Raw genomic sequence first — 24,242 nt, 5'->3', positions numbered from 1 at the left:
CCTGAATCTTTGCTCCTGAAATGTCTATTTAAAATAGGCATAATTGTGAGAGAACATCTTTCTCTTCCCTTCCTCCAAAAGAAAATTTTTGAGGAAAACTCTACAAAGGGAATTTACAATCTCCACAAATGTTTCCTTCTCTAACACATTTAAGTCAGCAAAAATCAGATGGCTTTCCCATGTCTTTTTTTTTTTTAATAACTAATATGTTCTACCTGTAAGTTGTCTCTATCTATCTCAAACTTCTACATATTCTTACCAAAACCCAAAGGAAAGAAACTTTACCTATGAAAGTGCTTTAATAACCTTTATTTTAAAAGGTTTCTTTTCAAAGGTAATTTCAGTCCTACTACCTTTGAGACTTACCATTTTTTGTACTGCAGAAACTGCTGTTTTTCACTGATTTCCCTCATTTAAAAAATTCCTCCTCAAGATGTGCTATTAAATAATTGCTTTCAGTGTGTGGTTTCAGCCATAAAACATATTAAAAATAAAATATATAAAAATATATATTTTTGTTTGAAAACGTTGAAGAAAAGAAGTAATGGACTACTATCATCATTTTTATAAGAAAGATTGTATCACTCCAGAAGAGTTTAATAAGTGCAGACAAAAGCRAAGGAAGAAATTAAATCTTACATTTGCTGAGTCTTCTCAATTTGTTACTTCTACAGATAGAAGAGAGAGATAAAGAAAGAATACAGCGTGCTGTAATTATACCTTCTACTGGAAACTTCCTAGAGAGATGTTTCCAAGTCCAGTTTAGGACAGCCCTCTAATTTATCCAAATTAGTCTGAGAGTAGTCTGCAGAGTCTCACAGACTTACTTTTGAATACAATTGCTGCAAATTAACTTTGAATTATATGGTAAGTTCATTTTCTGCCTTCCACGGTAAACTTCTTATGTACTTTTTCTTGAAAATCGTACACAAATGCTACATTACTGTCGGATTTGTCCTGGTGATTTTTCTCATCTGATCATAAATTGCTTCTTTTGTCTCAAACACAATCCATTTTAGTCATCGAGAGAGAAGTAGAAGGTTTGCATTTCATCTTACAATGCACACTACAGTGTTACTACATGCATTGTGATGGTCCAGTAGGTCTTTCATTTGATTATTTAACTTATTCTCTCAGACAGCAAGTGTGGCCAAACCCCTGAAGCAATTGGATGATGTGTTTGCAGTCCATTCTCTCCAGCTGATGTTTGAATGTTTTTAATGCACTTTATATTAAAATGTGTCCCAGAGATGCTCAAAGAAATCATTTACACCCTTAGAAGGAAAGCAAGCACATGCAGCCTGTATGCATTTAATTGCATATCTCAAACATTACTACACAACAGTATTTCAGTCAGTCTTGTGGTACTTATTCTCTGGTTCACCAGTAGTGATTAGGTGAATTAATCTCATGACTAGTCTCCTTGATTCCACAGCTATAAGTAATGGTGATAGAATTAATCCATTTTTAAAATAAAAATTATTCAGTTTAACCATATAATTAAAGAAGTCTGCTAGGAAGGAAATTATTCTCTAATTGGTGGTGTTGGATCATCTGACAGAGTCTTCCATTTAGAAAATTTTAGCAATACGATTTTGTGATATGAAGAAAGTCTTCAAACCACTTTTAAGATATATATTTGGTAGAATTAATAGGGAAAGAAAACTTTTAATTTAATCAGGTCAGAAGCATAGCATGGCTTTTTTTTTGTAATGGGAGTGTCTCCAATTATCTGATCTACTAATTAAGTAGGACTAATAAAATCAGAGTTTATAGTAACCAGAACATGCATGCATTATTCGGGGCAAGTACATAAACCTGACAAATATACCTTGATGACACTAGAATATTCCAGCATGTGACAGTTTAAAATAAAAAGCAAGAAATATGACAAAGATGAATACTGAAGGCCTCAAGCCCATCCAAATTAAGGTGTTTTCCTTTATTTCACAAAAATAAATCCTTCTCCTTTTAGAAAGACAAAAACTACCTTCAATTTTACACCCAAAAAAATATAATTCATCAATGTAAAGCACAAACAGTACTAATGTGTTTGGTTTTTGCGGATAACGTGAGGGGTTTTCCAAATTTTTGCACAATTTACCTTTGAAGTGCATTTGTTTAGTTGAGTAGAATGACACAGATATTCTTTTGAGGTGTGGTGTGTTTAAACTGGCTAACTGAGATAGCTGTGCCAGAAGAAAAATGCAAGTCTGTGTTTTACTGCAATAAAGAATTTTAAATTTGGAAACTTTGAAGACTAGTAAATATTGTGGAATGGGAGTTCAAAAGATGAGATAATTTTTTTTAAGCAAGTATTTTTTAAATTCTTAATACAATTTTAAAGCAATCTCTTAACTCTACTGAAAATTAAGATGCTTTATAGAAAATAAAAGACAAATAGACTTTTCTTATTGGAAGCCATGCATCAGCAATATTTATTCATGAAAATCCAGAGCCATTCCGGAACGCCAGGAGCTACGTCAGGAGTACACAGCTGCATGAACCCAGTACTGAAAGTGACATACAGAATCAACAGTCACTGCTGTTCCATTCTAGCTCACACAGAGATAGTTTCTTCTGAGAAACAAAACAAAACACAAAATTCATCTCCTTCTCTGAATTATCCTTGAAAGACAAGCTCTTTACATTATTTGAATTGTGAACTCAGGGTAACTGAACTCCTAGTTTAAATGCCTGAACCAGATAATGTTATGTTCTACCTTTCAAGGTTAATACAAAGAGATAATTTCCCTCCAATTCCTTTTTATTCCAGCATGAAAATAACTCTATTTGAACAATGATTTATTGGTGAATAAATTAATTTCATTCTGAAGGACCCAAAAAAAAAGTTCCCAATTGTGAAAGAATAGTGGAAGAGGGTGGCATGTACTAAAGCCAAGGACAGTAAATGAAGGAGAAAGAATTAAGTTTGCGATGTGTTAACAAAGGCTGAGATTTCAAATTATTTTTATTTTATTTCTGCTAAAACTGACAATAATATGTTTCTTGCTAATTAAAGATGCAATCTCTTTTACTTGTTGTAGGTCATGAAGTTGACAGTTCCTAGTGAAATGAAAATGCAGATTTTCATATCCTGTAATGTTTTAGATAATAATTTTATCTGAACAGAGAAAACGCAGAATTATTAACTCGTGTTGGCCAGAGAAAAAACTGTCATATCAGCTAAGTGGAGCAGAAGAATTGTATCACCAAGATTTTAGATAGGTCTTTTCTAAGTAAAATCCTTAAGAAAATTTTAAACATTTTCTGTAACAAGTTAGATTTTCTACTAATTTTTTACAGGTTTTGATTTTTCTAGCTGCCCTCTTATCCTCTTAGTTTGACTAAATGCAAATGGTTAGATTAATTTTTTATATAAGGCTAAGAAATAAGCAGAGTTGCATTGGGGCACATTTTCAGCCTAAGTAGCAATTTTTATGTGCAACAAACAAAAATTTTACATTTTAATTTCACTAATTATCCATTCTTTATTATTTTAGTGTTATAAATGAAAGCTACCTGAAATATGTAGGGGATTACATTTCAATGCAACCAAAAATATTAGAAAAATACTTTTTTTCAGATTTAAAAGAAACCCAGTTTTTTTCTTTCAACTACAGAATCAACATTAAATTTCATTGCTCCTGCAGCTTAGGTAAGGATTGTAAGCATTTTTTTATTATGTTCCTGATGCCTTTATGGTGCCATATTTTTTTTTTTCTTTCATTTTTATTAATACACCTGAGAATTCCTCCAGTGCTACACTCTTCCTCTAGTCATGTTTGTCATGGAAGTAAAATAGCTTGTTAAAGTAAACACATGTTTAACATGTTTATATAAATTATGTAAATTGTGGTCTACAGTTTCAGAAAACTTTGGATTGCTGCGGAATGTTTCAGCTTTTCTTAACAGAGAGACAAAAGTCAGAGAACTATGCGATTTTAAGTCTTCTGATTGAGTCACACAGACATAATCATCATACTAGTATATTATTGTCTTTATAAGGTTAAATATGGGTTGGGTTTTTTTGTTTTTTCTGCTTGTGACTTGGCACATATACTTAAGTACAATGTTTTACCCCTCTCTTAGGAAAAAAATCTCTTATAATAAAGAAAAAAATAATTTGTCAACATTCTTCATAATCCTATGGACAAGACTTTCTATCTTAATTAAGATATGCATTCCAGAAACTACAGGTCACTTCTATAATTTTTTTTCGTTGTATAAGACAAGTTTACTGTTGACAGTTTCAGCTATGCAGTATGCGAATTAATATTTTTTATTCATTATGACTCTATTCTGAATATTTTTCATTGTTTTCCCAGAAGCACCTACTTAAAAGTCATTTTAACCTGCTGCATAGATATTTGTATAAATTTTCTAAACTCAGGTCTTAGTTTATTGTAATTTTTTAATTTATTCAGCCTACTTTTGGGGGAGGAAAAGCTGACTCAAAGAAGAGCAGAGAATATTTCAAATATTCAAATACTGACAAATCTCTCACTCTCCCAAGGACCAAGGAATAAGTTTAGATTTTGACTACTTCAATTTTCAATTAAAAATAGATCTTCTCCAAATCAATTAACTTTTGGCTTGGTTTAGTTTCTTTTCAATAGACAGTGSTTGGCTAAAATGGATGGAATATTTTTGAAAATAGAATTTGTAGGAACTGGCTGGTGTCTTTCACCACTGCAATGAATGGCAATGCAGCTGATGACAATGAGGCAATGCAAGACTGAAGGGCAAATTAATGCAAATRAGACTTTTTACTGTAAACTGCTGTTTCTCAAGGCAATTCTTCCTAGATCTAGGAAGAACCTGTGAATTGTGCAAACAGAATTCTACAGATTATAGCTGCTTTGTTTATTCTGTGTTTTGAATACATCTCAAAATATCCTTTAAATTTTAGAGATGCATATCAATGAGTTTTCTAGTTTTAATGGATTTTTTACTCTTGTGGCAATCAGCTTTGCATTTACAAGGTTTCTGTACTATCAACAGTATAAACAGAAACAGTGTCCACTAAAGTGTACATCAGTAGAAAAGATATCTTTCTTATAATCATAATTAATGACCAATTAGAATGTCATATATATTCTGTTCCTTGTCTTGTTTTGCTTCAAAAAGCCACTTTTATGAGTTGTAAACCATAACCAAAACTGAAAACAGGTTATTTKCTATGTTTCTTCTCAATTTTTACCATGCATAAAAATGTCAGAAAATCTTACAATATAATAAAATTATTAAGGTTTATCAAAACTAGATAAAAATTGATTTTGAATTAAAAACCCAGGTTTGCAAAGACTGAACCACAATTCAATTAAACACTATTCTGTTTGCTTTTTGAGCTCTTCTTGTGTCAATTTTGTATCTTTAGTGATCATGTCAGATGGCTGTTTAGAAGATTTGACTTTTTCTATAAAATAAGTTTGATAAGATATAAGTTCTTTTGGGGAAAAGATGAATATAGACTGAAAATTCACTATATAATGGGGTTTTTTTTTCCCCCAAAACACTTCCCTTGAAATTGTTTGTTTTGATTAGCCAGCCAATTATACTGTAGATCTGTGTTACTAYTATTAATTTAGAATTTTCAATTAAGACAAAATATTTCTATTTGAAAAAATACTATTTTCATGAAATGGAGCTTTACAGAAACATTATKTTTCAATGTTGTTTTATGAAATGGTGGCAAGCTTGGGTGGAATATTGTTCAGTGTCCTTTCTATTTTGTCAGTCACAACCAGTTCTCCAATATCAATGAGAACTGAATCTGGAGTTTCAGGTTCTATTTTTCAAAGATTCTGAATATCTTCCCCACAGAATTATCAGAGGTATTTTCTACTTTGTGCAACTGAAACTTCTTTTTATGTATTGATAAAGTGAGAGAATATTCTCAGAGCTTTGGAATTTTTTGTCAGACAGAAATGGTAATGTTCAACCAGATGTGTTAATTTACATGAGATATGTGGATTAATTTTTTCCTTTCCTTTTTTTATTAATTCTATCCAGGATCAACACTGTAATAATTCARAATAAGATTTTCTTTAACAACACAGTTGAGCTTCAGGGTGATGATGAGAGTGACAGAATTCATGCTACATAATGACAGAACCCAGTATTCCTAATGCATGCACTGAAGCATATTCCTTACGGAATAAGTCAGAGAAAATAACGTGAAGGTTAAAAAAACAGTGCTGCTAGCCTTTCGTGCTTCCACCAAAATTATCCTGGTCCACTACACGCGTTCTCTTTCACACGTAGAAAGTGATTTAGTCTTTGCTGTTCTAATGTTCATTATGCCAGTATCCCCTTAATTATCACCCCAGTCATCTGAGCTTTGTGTAAAGAACTGTAAATAAGCTCAGGGAAGCAATGGTCATAACCTGAGCTGATCCCCCACTGCCCTCACAAATCATCCACCAGCTGAGTGAGTGACTTCATGGGGTGCAGGCAGAGCACCCTCTCACTTCACTAGGTCATCATGAAGGCATGGAGGACATTGCCCTCTTCTGTGTTACAAGCTTTATTATGGGGAAGACACATTTTCTCCTGAAGGAGTCATTCCAGTTGAAAAGAATGAAAAAGAGCATTCTGTTAACCATTATTTAGGGAAYTGGAGCAAGTGTTTTGTGCCCACGTTTTGATTACAGATGAGCATTTGAGCACTCTTAGATCCAAGGATATGTGTGGAGAAACAGCAGAAATATGTAAAGAGATAGAGATATTCTGCGAGCTCATTTGCAGAGCGTTAAAATTTTGAGATCAGTTTTGCAGATAAAATTGGGAAAATTTTAACACATATATGGAGAAACTTGCAATTAGAATTTTTAATTCCAGTTCTCCACTGTATTGTACTTTTTGTCATCATAGCTTACTGTCTCAAGTGGAGACATTCCATATTCATTTTGTGTGGTGTAAGCTTGCAATATTATGTTCAAAACAATTGGCTATCAATCTTTAGGGCACAAGAACTGAGGGAAACTACAAGATATCTTATTCTACTTTAACTCTTCCAAATTAAGCAAACTCTGATAAATTTGTTCCTTTAGAAAAGAAGAAAAAAGATAAWCTTTCTAGAAATAATTCTTTATTGCAGAATAAAGCAATGAAAGAAAAACATTATGCATTTTTTTTTTAAAAAAAAAAAAAGTCTTTTGGGGGACATATTCCAGATTTGATGCTCATATCTGTCCACTTTGAATTTAATTCTAATCCTGCTGAGACAGAGGTAATGGATCTGACCCAACAGCATCAGAGGAAACATCCCACAGATGCACATCCCATCACAGAAGTGCTATATAGGTACGTAGGGACAGAATTAACAATTAACACCCTCGAACACAGGAGTTAGCTACAACTTAGCTGTGTGAAGTCAGCACTTTAGTCATGATTGATTTCAAGGTGTTTGTTTTTGCCAGCAATTTACCACTTTGTGACATTTATTTTATCTAGTAGGATACTCAGTCAGCCAATATACTTCTCACAAACCTGGAAATTTAGCTGATCTCTGCAGACGGAGATGTCTCAGCCTACATATGCCTGTTCATTACTGAATTGATTAAAGGACAGTGCAGTTTTGAACACTGTATGAAATTAAAAGACTTAGCGCAAAAACTCAGGTTCTTTCTAGTAATTGAGTCCCACTGTACCCCAGAATATTGCAAACCAACTTTTCAGAAAATAGTCCCTACTCTCTGAAATCCCCCACTAAGATGTAAAGTCATAATAGTTAAAAAAAAAAAAAAAGGAAAAGGAAAATCAATCTTTGAGAACAATGCTGGTATAACTGCATTACCTAGGTATTTCTGCTGAGTGCTTACTTGTGAAATTAAAATTAAGTTATTGGTAAAAATCATACAAAATTGTAAAGAGCCAATTTCATAGAAGGTCATCCTTGAAATTGCATATTTTGGTGCTTGTGGATCCTCAGAAATGCTGTTCAGGATCACAGTAAATTCATATTTTACCTTTCAAAATTCAGAAAGGAGAATGTAGTCAGAATGTTTTTTACAAGGAACTGGAAATAAACTCTTAATGTAAACTGTGCGTAGTACATGAAGCCTTGATTAATGGTGTAATGGGTAGTATAATCCAATTTTTTTTTAGATTAAATGTCTTTATATATCTATCTTATATCAAAGAGGGGATACAACAAAGCAAAATATTAAGACATATTAGGTTATATAGTTATAACTACAGGTTGAATTTTAATTATGAAGAGGAAAATAAATTTGTTTGCTTTTTCAGATTTCATAGCTGTTCTGATTTTATTTATGATACTCTTTCTAAATTAATTTTACCTGTAAGAGTCCCATGCAGGTTAATAGCAATTCACTCATACAAGTAATAGTGTGAGAAAACTTAGTTACCCTGTTTTCTACTCTATTGTTTCAATAATAGAGTCTCAGGATAATCTGCTGCCTTGTTTTTTCCTATAAACATTGATTTGCATTAGTCAGTAGCCCTGTCACCTGGGGAGCTCCACTATTTCAACAGCCCCATCAGTGACCATGACTATGTTGGACAAGAAAGTTCTTGAAATTTTCTACGTTTTCTCTGGTCTCAAACTGTTTCCCTTGGAAACTGTGTCTTGCTAATGTTCTGTGTCGCCAGAAAGAAACAGCAGTAATAGCAATATTGAAGAGGATTGATCTTTCTGAGGGAAGTTCCTACCTAGAAATAGCTCTGACTCTCCCTGCTGTCCCCACTCATTTTGTAGATCAGTGGTAAGCCCAGAGAAGTAAGAGTGGTATGTGACATAGAAAAATCATATAAAGAATGTTGGAGTGTGGAGTCACTGTCCCTGCAGATGTTTATTAAAGACTGGACACTGAACTTGGTGCCATGGTCTACTTGACATGGAGGAGTTCAGTTTTAGGTTGGACTTGATGATCTTAGAGGTCTTTTCCAACCTAATTKATTCTGTGATGCTSTTCATTATGCAGAAAGTCCAATTGAGTGCAGATCAAGTGTTATTACCCTGTTTTCTGTTTAATTCAATAACGTGTGTTGGAGAAATTAATTAGACATCTGGTTGGAAAAAAAAATGAAATGCATTCTTTTTTATTATATAAAAAGCATACTTTAAAAAAAACTTTTTTTTCTCATTCTTTCTTTTTATTCTTATTATTTAACACTTCCATTGACACACAGATATCATCCAGAAACTATAATATTGCTTTAGAAGCCATAAAAAATAATGGATTGTGATAGAAAAAAATAACAGTCTTAAAGATTCTCGCCCTTTTCTCTTGACTTTAATGTGCAAGCTATGCTGCTTCCTGATGCTCTTCTCATTCTTCTGTTTTGCATTCTTGTTAAACATAGCTTTTTACTGTGTATTTACCTGCTCTCCGAGATGTTCCCTTTTTGCTTGTAGTTATCCTCAAGAAGATGCCTTTTACTTGACCAATTCATAATGCCTATGTACCAGTGAAAATTATATCTTCTATTTCTTATCTCCCTTTACTGACTTTTTCACTAAATATCATGAAGATCAGTAGCAAAAGCAGTAAACGGGACAAGAAGCAATACCACACACAAGGGCTCTTCATCATCATTACTTGAGAAAAGCTGATTTGCAGGAATAATTTCCTATAGGTATTATTACATAAGATTCAGTTAGGTCATTTGAAGCCTGTATTCTGAATCAGTTAAAATAAGGAGTGCTAATCTTGCAAAAATTTTCATTTTCTCTGATTTTCATGATTCCTAGGATGCCTGGACATCAGACAAATCTGATAGACGAGCTATTACATTTTTCATCATACAGAAGCACAGCACTTATTTCACAATATTACTTGCTTTCAGTTGTTATTATCATCAATTGCCTGGGAATGAATTAGGAGAGGTTGAAAAGTAAGAAAATGTCACTAGCACTGTAAGAATTGAAATATTAATGGTTTTAATTAAAATGTGTCTGTTATTTAATTTTCTTACAGTTCATAAGTACTATAGACACAACACTATATACATAATCCTTTCCTGAAAACATAAAGATGGTAATCACTTAGGAAAATAACCAAGTTTTTATAGAAATGAAGAGTGGATATCTAAAGTCCGAATCACATTTGTACACATGAATAAACTCTTATTTGGTGCAAAGGGATTTCAGTGTCCTCCATGGCACAGTTGAAATACTGTGGGAAGTGAATTAAATATTCTTGGTCATAAAACACCCACATTACTTTTGTCTGAGTTTTGTACAGTACAATGCTTCCCTAAGGGTACATGCAAGGGAACCCTGATGCTCTCCTCCCAGCCTTTTATAAGGACCCTTCATTGCAGGAGTTTGACTGCCTGGACTCAGTGTGAGCTCCAGTATCACAGCTTTGAAACAGAGCTGTTTGTGTCTGCTTTGTAGAGCCCTCAGCAGGGGTTCACCTCTCTTCTCTCAGGGCCTGATTTTGTTTCTTTTCTTCGTGTTTGTTTTTCCTTTTTTTTTTCACCCTCAGAGGTGCTGGAGAGATTCTCTCCATCTCTGAACGAGCTAGTGCGCCAGCATGCTTTCACCCAGTCTTGTACCTTCATAATATTATGAGGCTGATCTGCTGACCTGACCCTTTGGCTGTGACCTTGGACACACCTCTTCATTACCAAATTTGCCCATCAGTCTGAAATGTTTGAACTGCTCTTCTGCCCAAGTGTTATGGGACTGCAAACTTTTATGGCAGAATCCTGTTTCTTCCTGCCTTGCTGTTTGTCTGAACTCCCAACTAGCCTACCCTTCCTTTGCTACTCCGTGAGACGTGCCAAGTGTTTTTCATTAGACCTGGAGCCTGTCCACTGATTTATTACACAGAAACTATCTTTAAAATTGAGTCTGGGCTGCTTAGGAAAGGCTCTGTGCCTCAGTGCTCTCATTTTGAATTAACAGATTTTCCTTTACACACCTTTTTTCACATCTTGATTTTAACAGATACTTTTATCTCTTGAGTAATATTGTAGGTCTAATTCTTAACATACTAATAAGCTACTAAAGCCTCATTAGAATACCTGAAAATCTTTATTTTCAAAGATGTTTGTGATGGGATGTCAGATTTAATAGTTTTTAACTGTTGTATTTTTTCTCTTTCATTATTTGAAGGAACTAATACTGGCCTAAAGGATAATGACTTCTGCTTCTTACAGCTATTCACCTGAAATCAATTTGCAATGAAATGCAGAAACAATTTCAAAATCAGTTATCTGTGAACTCAGATATGCCCCAAAGTAAGTTTTTATGGAGGTTTTTTCCACAAGAATCTGGTTTCTAAGAGCAATTATCTGTGTCTGTGATGCTGTTTTCCTTCAATATAAGTCCAATGGACTAGTGAGAAGAACAAGGAAAGAGGCAATAATCTAATTGTAACCTCATTCTTGGTCTATGGTAATACAGATAAATAAAGAAATACCACATAGGGAGAATCTATTTTGCATTTCCACAGTGCCACCTACCTTTTCACCCTTTTCTTTCCCCAAACACAGGTCTGCAAGTAAAATAGATACACTACAACCCTTAAGGAAAAAGCAAGTTGCTGACAGTGTGGTTCTAATAGATCAGTGCTGGTGTCAACGAAGGTTCCTGACCTGTTATAAAACTACAAATGCAATCTTGCCTTCATCATGACCTCTTAGAATTCAGGCAAATCTAGAGGATTTTTTGTTAACTCTTTTACTTTAATGAAACCTCAGAAGGATGCTCAGTCTTAGATATTATTATAACTTCAAACCATATCTCAGAAGTTATTTTCCTTCTTTGGTAGTAAAAATACAGTTATTTTTAGGCTATATTAAATTCTTTTCCCTAGATTTTGCCCTGTTTTTTACATCTCTTAGTATCACACTTGGGTTTGGACTGATAGTCCTTAATAAATAATATTTTTTTCTATTTTGAGTCTCATTATAGCTTTTCTCTCCATTCCCAGATATATTGCATAAACCAGAATGTTATATGCTTTAACTATTGCTTTTCCTGTTTAAAATCTATTAATAGATTATCAATATGTGTGTTAATCTATGACATAGTAGTACAAACATGGGTAGAATTATGAAAGACGACCGATAATCAGAAAATCATTAAGGCTGGAAAAGACCTGAAGATCATCAAGTCCAACCTTTGGCACTGCCCCACCTTCTCAACTTGACGGCAGCCCTAAATGATATGTCCAGCCATTTCTTGAACATCTCCAGGGATGGTGACTCCATCACCCCCCTGGGCAGCCCATTACAATGCTTGACCACCCTTTCCATTAAGAAATTCTTCCTGATGTCCARCCTGAATCTTCCCTGGCTCTACTGGGGCTATTTTCACTTGTCCTGTTGCTTGCTGCTTGGGAGAACAGACCAGAACGTCCTCATTCTGGCTACACCCTCCTTTCAGGCTGTTTAAGGGAGCCTTAAGGTCTCCCCTGAACCTCCTTTTCTCCAGGCTAAATAACCCCAGCTCCCTCAGCTGCTCCTCACAAACTTACTCTCTCGACCTTTTTCCATCTTCGTTGCTCTTCTATTTTTTTCTTTTTCTACTGTCTTTCAGAGATAAAATTAATAATTAGATCCTACAATGACCAATATACCTCTTGTTTCAGTCCTTGCAATTTGAARGGCCTTTTGATGTGGAAGGAAAAATGAATAAAAAAGAAAAAATTCAGGTGAAGTTTCTTCTCATGAAGCATGCATCYTGAGACTGCTCATTAAAGTAGAAAGTCTAAATTTATACAGAAAAAACATCCTTTTTCTACCTTCTTATAATTTAAGTATTAATTATAGATAGCCTCAGGACTACTGGACACGTAATGAAGGGTTTTCTTTTTAGTTTCCTTCAGTTTTCTCACACAGCCTTCAGTTTCTTAATGAAGAGCAGAAATGTTTCAAAGCTGCACAATGTAAGAGAAGATAACATTATTTCTTCCAAAATGTGTGGGCAAGTAAATGACTTAAGGTTTGACTGTTCCTGGAAATTCAAAGCAGATTCATCTCACCGAGTGTTATACAGGTGTTAAGGCTGGGGTCTGTGCCTAACAGAGTGGAAGCAGCATTCTCCTATTCCCTGTTCCCTTTGCTCCAAGAGAAACCATTTCACAAGGCTTAAGATGGAAAAGAAATAGAATTAACAGCTCCAAAATGTTGAGAATTGTACAGGTTTTAATATTTTAAAATGTTTTTTCACTTTTTTTTTTTTTTTCGTTTTAAAGCATGGAGAAGATGCCTATGTGTTTTGAACTAGCTCAATAAATGTATTACTGTTAGACCTAAAGTCACCAGCAGCCTCTATCTTGAGACTGGTATGGAAGATATGCATAGATTCTGAAAAGTTTTCTGAACTCCTTCTCAAGCCATAGTCCTTGTTGAAAGGAGCCACGTTCATTATCATAAAATGACAATTTATGAGCAGAAGGAATACCACAGTTATCTGGATGTTGAAGAGCGCTGTTTGAATTTATGCTAAATAAAATATCTGTATACACTGGAGACAATTTAATATTAGTATGTATTAATGTCATACAAAGTACCTGTATATCGTTAAAATAAAGGATGAAAAATTCAACAGTAGGATGGCATTGCATGGAATAATATGCAGAGGAAAAGTAAGTTCTATAATTACATTGAAACAGAATAATAATAGTGTAGTACTGCTTGTGTTGCCTACACTACACAAGGGTTTGGTCACCTACTCTGACCATTAAATACTCAATGCAAAATTTAAAGTGTAATATACATTCATTGACTCTTTCCTCCCAACGTCAATCTCATACCATGTGACCAAGTTTCTTAAGATGTCTTTCTTTTCGCACAATTTCAAGTAAAATTGTATTACATACTATTTATGTTACATATGTTGATACAAAGCATATAATTAAATTAACTTCAAATAGGAAAGATTTGCTATAAACCTGTGAGCACTTGTGAAGTGTGCCATCATTGTGGGGCATACACGCTGCTGATTTAACTTTGTGTTTATAAATAATTTACATGTTTAATCCCCGATCTCTCTTGTCAAATTTAAGTTTCCTTTTTTGTCTTTGTTAAGTAACAACGTGATTCTTAAAATAATCTATCGTGTTATGTGCCATACTTTGTTTACTGTGATACAGGGCTAGAATGTTTATTGATAACAAGCATGGCTAACTGCACTAGCAGTGAATACATGATGACACTGAAGTCTGTTTCTTTATATGTGTGATTTTTCTTTCAAAGTATTTCCTCACGGAGGACTCAAGTTCATTTTAGCTTGCTATCACCACACTTCCAGAGCTAGGTATTAAAACAGTGATTGCATTRATATAGTAACATTACCTAGAAAGAGTGTGCTGGGCAGAATTGAGAAAAAGCTGTATGAACCTCAGTCTTCTACTCAGGTCATAATTTATGGATATGTTGCCATCTTTCATAATACAAATCCTACACTGTTGGTAGTACAGCAAATTATTTCTCTCTTAAGGGAACTTCTGTAGACCATATCCTCTCTTCACTTGGCTAGGTTTTTTTTTGCTTCTGTATAAGACTTCTGACCCAACACAATCTGTGATTTTCCTTTTGCTGAAAAGAACTGACATTAATAAAAAAGTCTATGTATTCCAACTCAGATCATCTTCTGTAACTTTTACATATAGACACTTTGCACCTTAAGAATTTCCAATAGCATTGATATTACAATTCCTGTTAAAAAAAAAAACAAAAAACAGAATTCACAGATCATATAGATAAACTCTATCTGCAAGCAAGTGAAGGAAATGCACAACCTCCTGCAATTCGGGACAGCACAAAATGTTACGAAGCCGTTCAGGCAGCGTGGACCTCACGCATTTAGTTTCTGTGGCCACAGCCTGGCTGCYGAAGGTACCCGGGAGTTCGTGGTGAGGAAAGGCGGTGATCGCGGCGGCTATCCGCACCCGTCCCGGGCATTTCAGCTGCCCGAAACCCGGGAAGGAGGGCACCTCTACTTCCCCAAAGAAAGCAACTCACCTGAGCAGTACCGCAGCTTCCCAAAGATAAAACCCCGAGACAGCCGCGCGGAGGTACCGAATCCGGGCCATGTTGCTCGCAGACGCGGCGGAGCCCGGGAGCGGCGGTGTCGGAGGCATCGCAGAGGCTCCGCGGCGCGGCTCGGCGCGCTCGTGCGGTCGGCTCCCCGCGGGCGGGCGGGCAGCACCCCAGAACCCTGGAGAGCTCCGGCGGCTCCGCGCCCGCCGCCCGCCTCAGCGCCTGGCGGCCCCCCGCGCCCTCCCGCTGGGCCCCGCCGCGCTCGCCCCGCCGCTCCGCATGGCAGCCCGGTGCGAGCTAATCCCAGCCGCGGCGGCGGCCCCGAGCCGCGGCGGCGGCGGGAGCCTCCCTGCCTGTCCGCCTGCCCCCCGCTCTTGCCAGCAGCCGGCACTCCGCCGCCGGACGCATCCCGGGCACTGGGTGAGCCGCTGTCCGGCGGCGGCGGGGCGGGCGGAGCTGGGCGGGGGCCGGCTACGGCCGCCCCCCGGAGAGTGCGGAGGGCGGCGGGGCGGGACCGAGCGCGGCGGCTGCGGAGAGGGGGCGCCCTGGAGGGGCTGCCTGGGCCCGGGAGATGCCCCGGGGGGAGCGGAGAGGGGTCCGCTGGGGCTGGCGGGTGATGGCTGTGCTCAGAACGGCCCCTGCCTGAGCGCCTTCCCTCCCGCGGGAAGAGGGCGGCMGAGTCCATGCCTACACGGGGTAGCGACCGTCAGAGAGGTCGGGTGAACTCATTGAACCTCGGGTCTCTGAAAGGATTGGGGAAAGAGGGACGCTTCTGCTTTGTAGGGCTGGTGGTATTCTTTCTCTTAGGAAATTAGAAAGGGGGGGGGGGTGTGTTGAGAAACCCGTTGCTGTATTTCAGTCTCTTTTTTGAAAGTACAGTGCTGATTGACACAGAAAAATTATATCCAGTTCTGTTTTATTTCCTTTTTTTCAGAAAAGAAGGATGATCTAGTGCTATAAGGTAGACTAATAGCGAAACCCAAAGTGTTTGAAACTTTGACTGGGAAGGAGAGTGGAAAGGATTACGGCAAGGAACAAGAGAAAGAACATCTTTAAGAGGGAAACCAGAAAGTTTTTCATGAGAACAGGGAGGGACAGAGAATAAGGTTACAATTGCAGGTAGCAATAGGAAAGTGATGTGATTACATTTATTGTCTGAGAAACCAAACATTTTATGCAAACCAGGAGCTGCTTTCCTTAGCAAAGGATGAGGCTTTATGAGTTCATATTGAGAAATATTGTTTAAGAAGTTCTTGTGGGAATCTGTATGGTTTATGCTCAAAGTGAAATGAAGGATTTGTCAGGAACGGCTGCACCTGGAGAAGGACTGAGGGGGAAAGTATGTATGAGATTGTAAAGTAGGGGTGCTCTGTGGACCTAAAAGACTTTGAACATTTGCATCATGTCTGGGAGGGCCGGTGGAAAGAGAAATCTGGGGGACCGGTTCAGAACAGATCACTACATTCTTAAACGGCATCCAGCTGGGCCTTTCTCCCTCTCCTTGACTGCCTCAGTATAATCTGCCATCTCTTTTTTTTCCTCTAGCCACTAATTTGTGTTAGATGGCAGTCCCACTGCTTGTGCAGTTCCAGTGGCTGCACAGCCCACACGATTATCTCATGCCAGACTATTACTAACACTATTAAAAAGCCATAGAAAACTTAAGTGCCAGAGATGAAAGAGGATATGGAGAAAGGCAAAGGTTCAGCATCATAAAGCACATGAAGCAAAGTAAAAAAACCTCAAATTTGAGGGAAGTATAATAAACTCAAAATATTTCAAAAATATCCCACATGTACCTTTCACTGCAGTTCTTAGTTTACATTGTCCATTATCACAATATCCTTATTTTTTACTTCTTCTCCAAGGTTGTTCCCAGCAGGTATCACTATATAATAATGCCTAGCACACACTTCAGATCCAGTTCAGATTTCTTCGTTGATGCTGTTGCGTTCCAACCGTAGGGAACTGTGAGGAGTTCTTTTAAAATGGATGGTCAAGAACGAAATGAAGTCAAACGAGACAAACTTTGTATCTCAGAACCATTTATTGGTAACCAGAAAACGGAGAAGAAGTACTTGCCCACTAAAGGGGGCTGGAAAAGACAGCAAAAGAGAAAGGAAAATGGAAAAGGAATGGGTAGAGAGAGAAAGGAGACAGAGGGGGAGAGCACGCATTGCAGCCAGTAGAACCGAGGGGTGCCTTTGGCGTCCATGTGACGGGGGTGAGCACTGCTGCCGGAGGGAGAGCATCTTGGGGAGAGAAGCGGTTCCCGTGGTGATAGACTGCTGGACACASGGTGAGTGGACACTCGGGCAGGTCCGGGACCCTGGGTGCAGTTGACATGAGGATCACTGCAGTGGGCGAGGTCAGAGGCAGGCAGGTGGCTCAGGGAGRACAGCGGCAGCTGGCTCAGCAAAGGAGCGAGGCGAGGCAGACGCTGCACTGCAGGCTTGGAGGGCAGATGGCATCCTGCCGAGCGCCCAGGAGGGAAGGCAGGTACGTGGAGGGCGAGCAAGAGCTAGCGAGGGCAAAATCCACCCCCAACTCCAGCTCAGCAAAGTCCCCCACAAAACTCTGCGAAGTTCCACCATCCAGCTCTCTAAAGTCCAGCTCCCCCAATTCAGCTCCCCAAAGTGCAGCCCTGTTCAACTCCCCGAAGACTCATGACGCAGTTGATTTCTATAAGCCCTGGCTCCTCCCAAAGTCTGCCTGCTGACCAGGAGACCATTGGTCCAGTCCAAGCTTCTTCCATTGGTGGAGCCCTTCCATCATCTGATTGGAGAAATGTCTCTGGGGAGAGCAGTGTCTCCAAGTGCCCATGGAGGTGTTGCCAGGCGAAATCCCCCCAGAGACAAGGCTTTACATATCTCCTGTTTGCCTCCTGCAGGCTGCACRTGTGCACCSCTTCCCCCACATGCCTCTGACAGGCAGTATTGAGGCCAACCAAGATTAAAATGGCTCGTCACAGATGCCTATCAAGTGTACGACAAAGAATGCACTAGAATATAATGTCTTGGGTTGATTTTGTGGCAATTCTGTTTTGTATTCCTATACCATTGGCTTGTAATGCCCAAAAAGTGTCTGTGCCTTTAACTCCAACTCGGAAGAAGGAGCAGGAGCTGCTGGGAAGGCGGCATGGGCAGTTTAAAAGCCAGCCCTGCCAAACAGCCAAGGCATTTGGAGCTCAACTCGTTTGCTTTTGCACCCCAGCTCGGTGTCGCGGGAGTCCTTGCTCTCTTCGTGCAGCCGAGTTATGTTGTTGCAGTTTTAGCTAGCTCTGGTTTGTTAGCTTCGGCAGCTTTCCCTGGACAGACCCCCTCTACAGCTCCTGTGATTCTGCTCCTGGAGCAATTCCGCGACCGGCAGGGAGAAAATCCGCGCGGCTCCATCTCGTCCGGGATTCCGGAAGCCAAGCCGGCAACAGAAACACACCGAGCCCTCTGATCCATCCACAGTGAAGAAAGGACTGTAATACAGGTTTTTGGGTTTTCTTTCTGCCACTGTTACGGGAACAGCCACGTGGGTTTTTCTTTTCGTTTCTTTTCCCGGGGACGGGAGTCGCCATTTTGTCCGCACCATGTGGCGAGCCGAAGGGGGCGTTCCTGGACTTTTAAATATCTAACTTTTACTTTTTATCTGTGTCCTGTGGGCACTGTGTTTTCTTAATAAGCTACCTTTCTTTTTCTCTTCACTTTTTGCCCGGARTCTATTTCATATTGGTGGAAAAAAAATTATCATTTTTTTTTCACTTCAGAGGAAACATTTACTCTGTAACATTTTCCTCTGAAAACATTGTCTCAAAACCATAGACAAATATGAGTAACAAATTTTTCTCTGTTCCCTGAACTTTTAAAATTAGTAGTAGTTACACAAAAGCAGGGAAGCTCAAAGTTTCTAGGTTCACTTTACAAAAAGTTGATTGTTTTGATTTTATTATCCCTGTAGTCCTGAATGGCAATGATCATGAAAGGAACCTGTTAAAACCCTCAGCCCAAAACACAATAACAAAGTAAAGAATCCCCCTATTTGCTCATGGACAGTCTGCCAATGCAGGTGCTCTACAGAATCAGTAGAGTACTTTCTTTGTCTATTCAAAACAGTTGATTCCTATCTTTCCCCTTAAAATATAAGCAGTCAGGCTGCTTCTCCTGCTGCTACTTTGTGCATTATGCACTTCAACAATTAATTGGTCTACCATCCAATTTATTTTCATGGAGGAAAATGCATTTTCTTATGGTGATATTAGTTAAAATTACCATCAGGACCTCTCCATGTCTCCAATAGGACCAGTTTTATTAATTATAAATGCAGGCTATACTTTAGATATGCAGAGCTTCTCAAAATCCTTGTGGGAAAAATATATGCTTGCTTGTGCTTTAGGCAGACAGTTTACCATTGCATTATTTTATTCTGCTAAATAAGACTGTTATTTTCAAGCTTTTGAAAATTTTCTGTGGGTAGTGCTGAATATTAAAATATTTGCTTTTGAGAGAATTTGAACAACTCATCTTAATTGATAAAGGGTTCCAGTTCAACAAAGCACTCAAGCATATAGTGTTGACTTCAAACTTTGATAAAATATTCCCCAATTGTTATGAATGTTTTAATTCACTATTATTTTGATTAGTGAACCAAATAATAAAWAATCCAAATAAATTAAAATTAAATAATTTTTTTAGTCTTTCCATATCATTACTGGTAGGTTTACCTGCTTGTTATACAAAGCTAAACAAATAGCTATGTCCCATCTTTAGAAGATCTTTATGGTATMTCTTCGTACTTCTGGCAGTTACAGTAGCTCAAAAAGCCTTGTTTGAACATCCATTTTAAAACCAGAATCCACAGAATTCTGTTTCAAATATTAATGTTGTTTATATAAGCAACATAAAACCTCATATACCTGGATAGAAACGTCAAATAATATTGCTCATGATTCAAAACATGATACCTGGTGTGTGTGAGCTGCATGATTAAGTTTCAGTAGTATTGGAGGTTAATGAAGTACAAGAATGAAGTACATTCTTTACAAATGGAAAACACTACTATGTTGAAATAATGTATTTCACCAAAATATTCTAATGTCAATCTCTAATTCTCCTCATAACCAGCAGGCTGGATAGCTACTATTTGTCTGGTCCAACCATAATTTAGGTATGTATGAAAGCAAATCACTTTTATTGACAAGCTTGAGACATGTTTACCAGGACTAGCTTAGGGGGCCAAAATGTTTTAAGTTTACTGAAATCCTAACGTGGATCATCACAGGGCTTTTTTGTTGTTGTTGATTGTTATTGTTGTTGATGTTGTTGTTGTTCTAAAAATGGGGATACTTGAAAAACTCTGTATATTTGGATAGCAAGAGATAAGGTGGGACAATATTATAGACTATCTCAGTTTACTAACACACAATTTATACAACTGAATGCAAGATAATACAGCTATACAAAATTATTCATACAGAGGAACCAAAATGCAAATATGGATGGAAGGATTAATCAATGTGCTTTGTGGTGCGATAGAATTATTCCAGAATATTAAGACAAGTTAATCATACTTGTAGTCATGAGAAGTTCTTCTTATCATTTTAGAGAGCTCAACCATAAACACATTATGGTTCCATATGTTTAATCATTCTGTAAGAAGGCAGCTGACAAAATTGAAAAGTTTCTGAGAAGAACTACAAGAATGTTGCCATTTGGAATACTTTTTTAATATAAGATTAAAGTTCATCTTGTAAAATACTGAAAGGTCTTTAGACACCTGCATGAAATAAATGCAATTATGAAGTGAAGGTAACAATTTTAAAGTTTAAATAAGCAGAGGTAGTAAATTGGCAGGATTGCAATCTGATAAAAGATGAATTCAGAATAGAAGAATAATCCTACTTTGAAGCAATTAAATCTAGGTCAGCTGTATGTTCTGGGTTTGGTCCAGAAGCCACTGTCTAAAATCTGATGATCCTTGAGATTCAGTTGAAGTCAGCAATGGCTCCAGTGTTAAAACATTTTAATCTCTAAACCCAAAATATTTTGTAATGATATATTCAGCTACAAGGTAGAGTTATTTATTTTCTTACAAGTTGTAGATTGTCTTCCAAACTGACTGTTGTAAAACCACAAACATCTTAATGATAAGCAATAAAGATACCATGTATGTACTCCTTGCCACACTTGTATTGCCAGTTTGAACATTCCAGCATTTTAAGAGGGTGYTGTGATGGGATATGACATCACTGTAGTTTTAGATACTGATTTTACTGAGACATGTTTGATTATGTTAATTAGTCTGGCTTTCTCAGCACACAGTATTCCCCAGGATGTAATTCATTCAAGTGTGAAACCCCAAAGGCTTTGAACTGTTACTAAACACAAATCTATAAATAGAATAAATGTTTTTCGATAAACACAATCCTAAAATAGAAAGGCCAATTTTAAGATATAACAGTAAGTTTGCTAAAAAGAAAAATGTAGTTGTTCAATATACCTCAATAAGCAAAAAAAGTCTTAGAAATATATTTCAGTCTCCAAGAACAGAGTCTATATGAAATAATTTGCTGGAAAGTTTTCTCTGTAAAAAGTATCATTGTTCACCACAAGGCTGAAATATAGTATTCTGAAAATGTTTTACCCCAAAAGCAAGTCTTGGGATAACTAAAGTAAATAAATTTTTTAGTTTGGTTTGCTGAACTGTTGGCCATTGCATTTAATTTTGGGATGCATGCAAAGAAATTGTTTCTAATTCATGATTAATTAAGTTTTTAGTCTTTTAACAAACTATGAAACATCAGATTGCATGTATTTTTCTTCAGATACTTTTTCTTCTCAAAAACATTCTATCCTATGTCTTAATTCTTACAAGTCAGATGGAGTTCCCAAGTTCCAGTGGCAATTGTTTTATCCATCAGGATCTTTAGATCTGTGCTAATCTATATGAGACACCAGTCTCTGGGGAGATGGGTTACAGTAGTAACAGAAATTAAAATGCAGATAAATGGTCTATATTTTAATCTTGTGTAAGATTTCATTCAATGCTAAGAAGAGTTATTTCAGTGTAATTTGTAAATGTTATTCAGAGTAATAATATGTCACATGAAAACCCCCACAGTCTTGTAAATAACAAGTTTATACATAAAAATACCACCACGTTGTCTGTTATCTAAATATAAAATTATTGTTAAATATTAGTCATTATGGTTACAAAAAGCATCTGTATGTATTCACTTTATAGGAAGACAACAAAACGAGGATATAAATACAGTATAAATTTGTTTTTCCAGAAGTAGTCACTACTGAAAAAAAGTTCTGAGGTGTACCTGATCAATTCACTGTGGTGTCTTGACTGCCTTGGAGCAAGATCTGATCTTTTCTTTATGCGTCTACAATTTTTGTTGGAAAAAGAAGAGTCAATGGGAACTTAGTAACTTTTTCTCTCTGTTTTATAAAAGAGATCAGAACAGTGGTTAATAAAGAGGGAAGAAATGCCTATGAACCATTGTGTGCGCAGTTCCATCAAAAGCAGAAAGATTTGGAAGTAAATTTAATACTTTGTTATTACCTCAATTTATTAATCAAGGATTCAATCCACTTAACTCTGCTTAGCTCAAAGCAAGTGAGCTGTTCTGCTGGAGTCAGCGGCTCTGTGAGTGTTTCGCTGGCTCAAGCCCCAAGGGAGACTGTTCCTGCCACTTAGTAAGTGTTCCTCTTGGTTTTTTGTTTTTTTTTTGTTTTCTTTTTTTTTTATTTAATTACTCGATGTAATCATATCAGAGCCATTCTTAAATATCCAGAGTAGCTTGTCATTTTCCCAGTGTGAAACTTTCAGTTTCTTCCATTTGCTTGAGTGTTTGGTTTTAGTTATTGTTTTCTTTGTTGTTTTTTTTTTTGTTTTGTTTTGTTTTAATTCGCCCATGGAATAACTTTGCATGCAAAAAAAAATAAGAGAAGCAAATTGTACCTGTGCAAATTAACTCCCATGAATTTTGATGCTAGAAATATGATTGCTTGCATGTGTAAAAAATAGTATGGGTTGAGATAATGTTTTCATGTAGTCAAAAATCTGTGGGTCTTCCAATGAGTGGAATTATTTTGAGGACACCTCAATGTTTTATATTTTAGGCTGTATCATTTTTTGTGCTTAAAAAAGGGGTTTCTTTATAAGCATTATTACTCAAAACTGATTCTCACAGTTATGAGAATCAGTTTTTGCCCACTTTTTCTTCACTAGCTCTTCTTAAACACATTTTTACATCTCTTGACTTATTTCAGCTAATTAATTTGCCGTAAAATGTATTATTTTGGTGGTAATCAATTACAGAACATTGGTTTTATATTCATTGCTATTTATATGGAATGAGTTGATAATATTTTGAGTTACTTATGAAGGCTTGGACAACTGGACATTTACATTGAAGTGTAATAATGATTACTAGTAGGAAAAAGGCAGAGAGGATTATTGGACTTCCCATGCTGCTGTTATTTCCGTTTGTTTCATTGCATTCTATTAATTCTCAAATGAATCTGTCTCCTAACTTAAGCTGTTACTGTCTTATTCCTTGTTTCATGTTTTCAGTATCTTTACCATCTTTGAAAAGGATCATGTTTAATTATTCGATTTTTCCCACCTGAAACAAATTGATAGTCTTTGATTTTATCTAAAGCTTCCTAGTTATGCATCTCTAGCTAGTGCTGTTCATCTCTGAAACACAGATGGTGAGAGGAAGCACATATCAAAAGGGCTTGTCCCATGACTTTAGTTGGTGTTAATACAGCATTTCCTAAATCAGTGTTGGATTTGTGCCTATATTTCAGAATTATTTCTACAAGCTCCTTGGCATTGTCTTTCTTTCTGGTTTTACTCTAAATGAAAACTGTTTAGATAACTCTGCTTCTAACCAGAGTGCAAAACTTTTCCATGAGTGTTGTGGGTTTAAATTCCTTTTTTTTTTGTTCACTTTGGAATTTTTTTTCCTTCCCCCCATTTGTTGCTGGGATACCTTGATGGCCGAGATGTTTTRTTAACRGCCRGGCGATTGAAGAGACAATGACACTATGGGCACACCCTAAATGGTCCGAGACAGCTTTTGTGTGGTGGGGCGGGGATTTTGCTAGGACTCCAGCTTCAGGAGGGTGAACTCTGCTCCATTCCCGTCTCGCGTCCGCGGGATTCCTGCTCGTCTCTTTTGCTGTCCTGGATTTCTTCCTGTCCAGAAGAGCACCGGCGTTTTTCCGCTGTGAGTTTTGCAGAGAAACTTTTCTTCATCCACCTCTGCCATC

At 37.1% G+C, this 24,242-nt stretch overlaps 1 protein-coding gene across 1 annotated transcript in view; it reads right to left on the bottom strand.

Annotated features, from left to right (window-relative positions):
• The window catches only part of GLRA3 (glycine receptor alpha 3), a 77,557-nt gene extending 62,486 nt beyond the window's left edge, over window positions 1–15,071 (bottom strand). Inside the window, exon 1 of the mRNA XM_057376277.1 lies at window positions 14,950–15,071. Within this exon, the coding sequence (XP_057232260.1) occupies window positions 14,950–15,068 (119 nt within the window). The 5' untranslated portion in view covers window positions 15,069–15,071. The remainder of the gene's footprint in view (window positions 1–14,949) is intronic.
• Window positions 15,072–24,242: the final 9,171 nt, after the last annotated feature.

The sequence above is a fragment of the Malurus melanocephalus genome, unplaced genomic scaffold, assembly GCF_030028575.1.
Source record: "Malurus melanocephalus ecotype Western Australia unplaced genomic scaffold, MMel_1.1 scaffold_276, whole genome shotgun sequence".
NCBI lineage: Eukaryota > Metazoa > Chordata > Aves > Passeriformes > Maluridae > Malurus > Malurus melanocephalus.
This window is presented reverse-complemented; position numbering and strand designations above follow the sequence as displayed.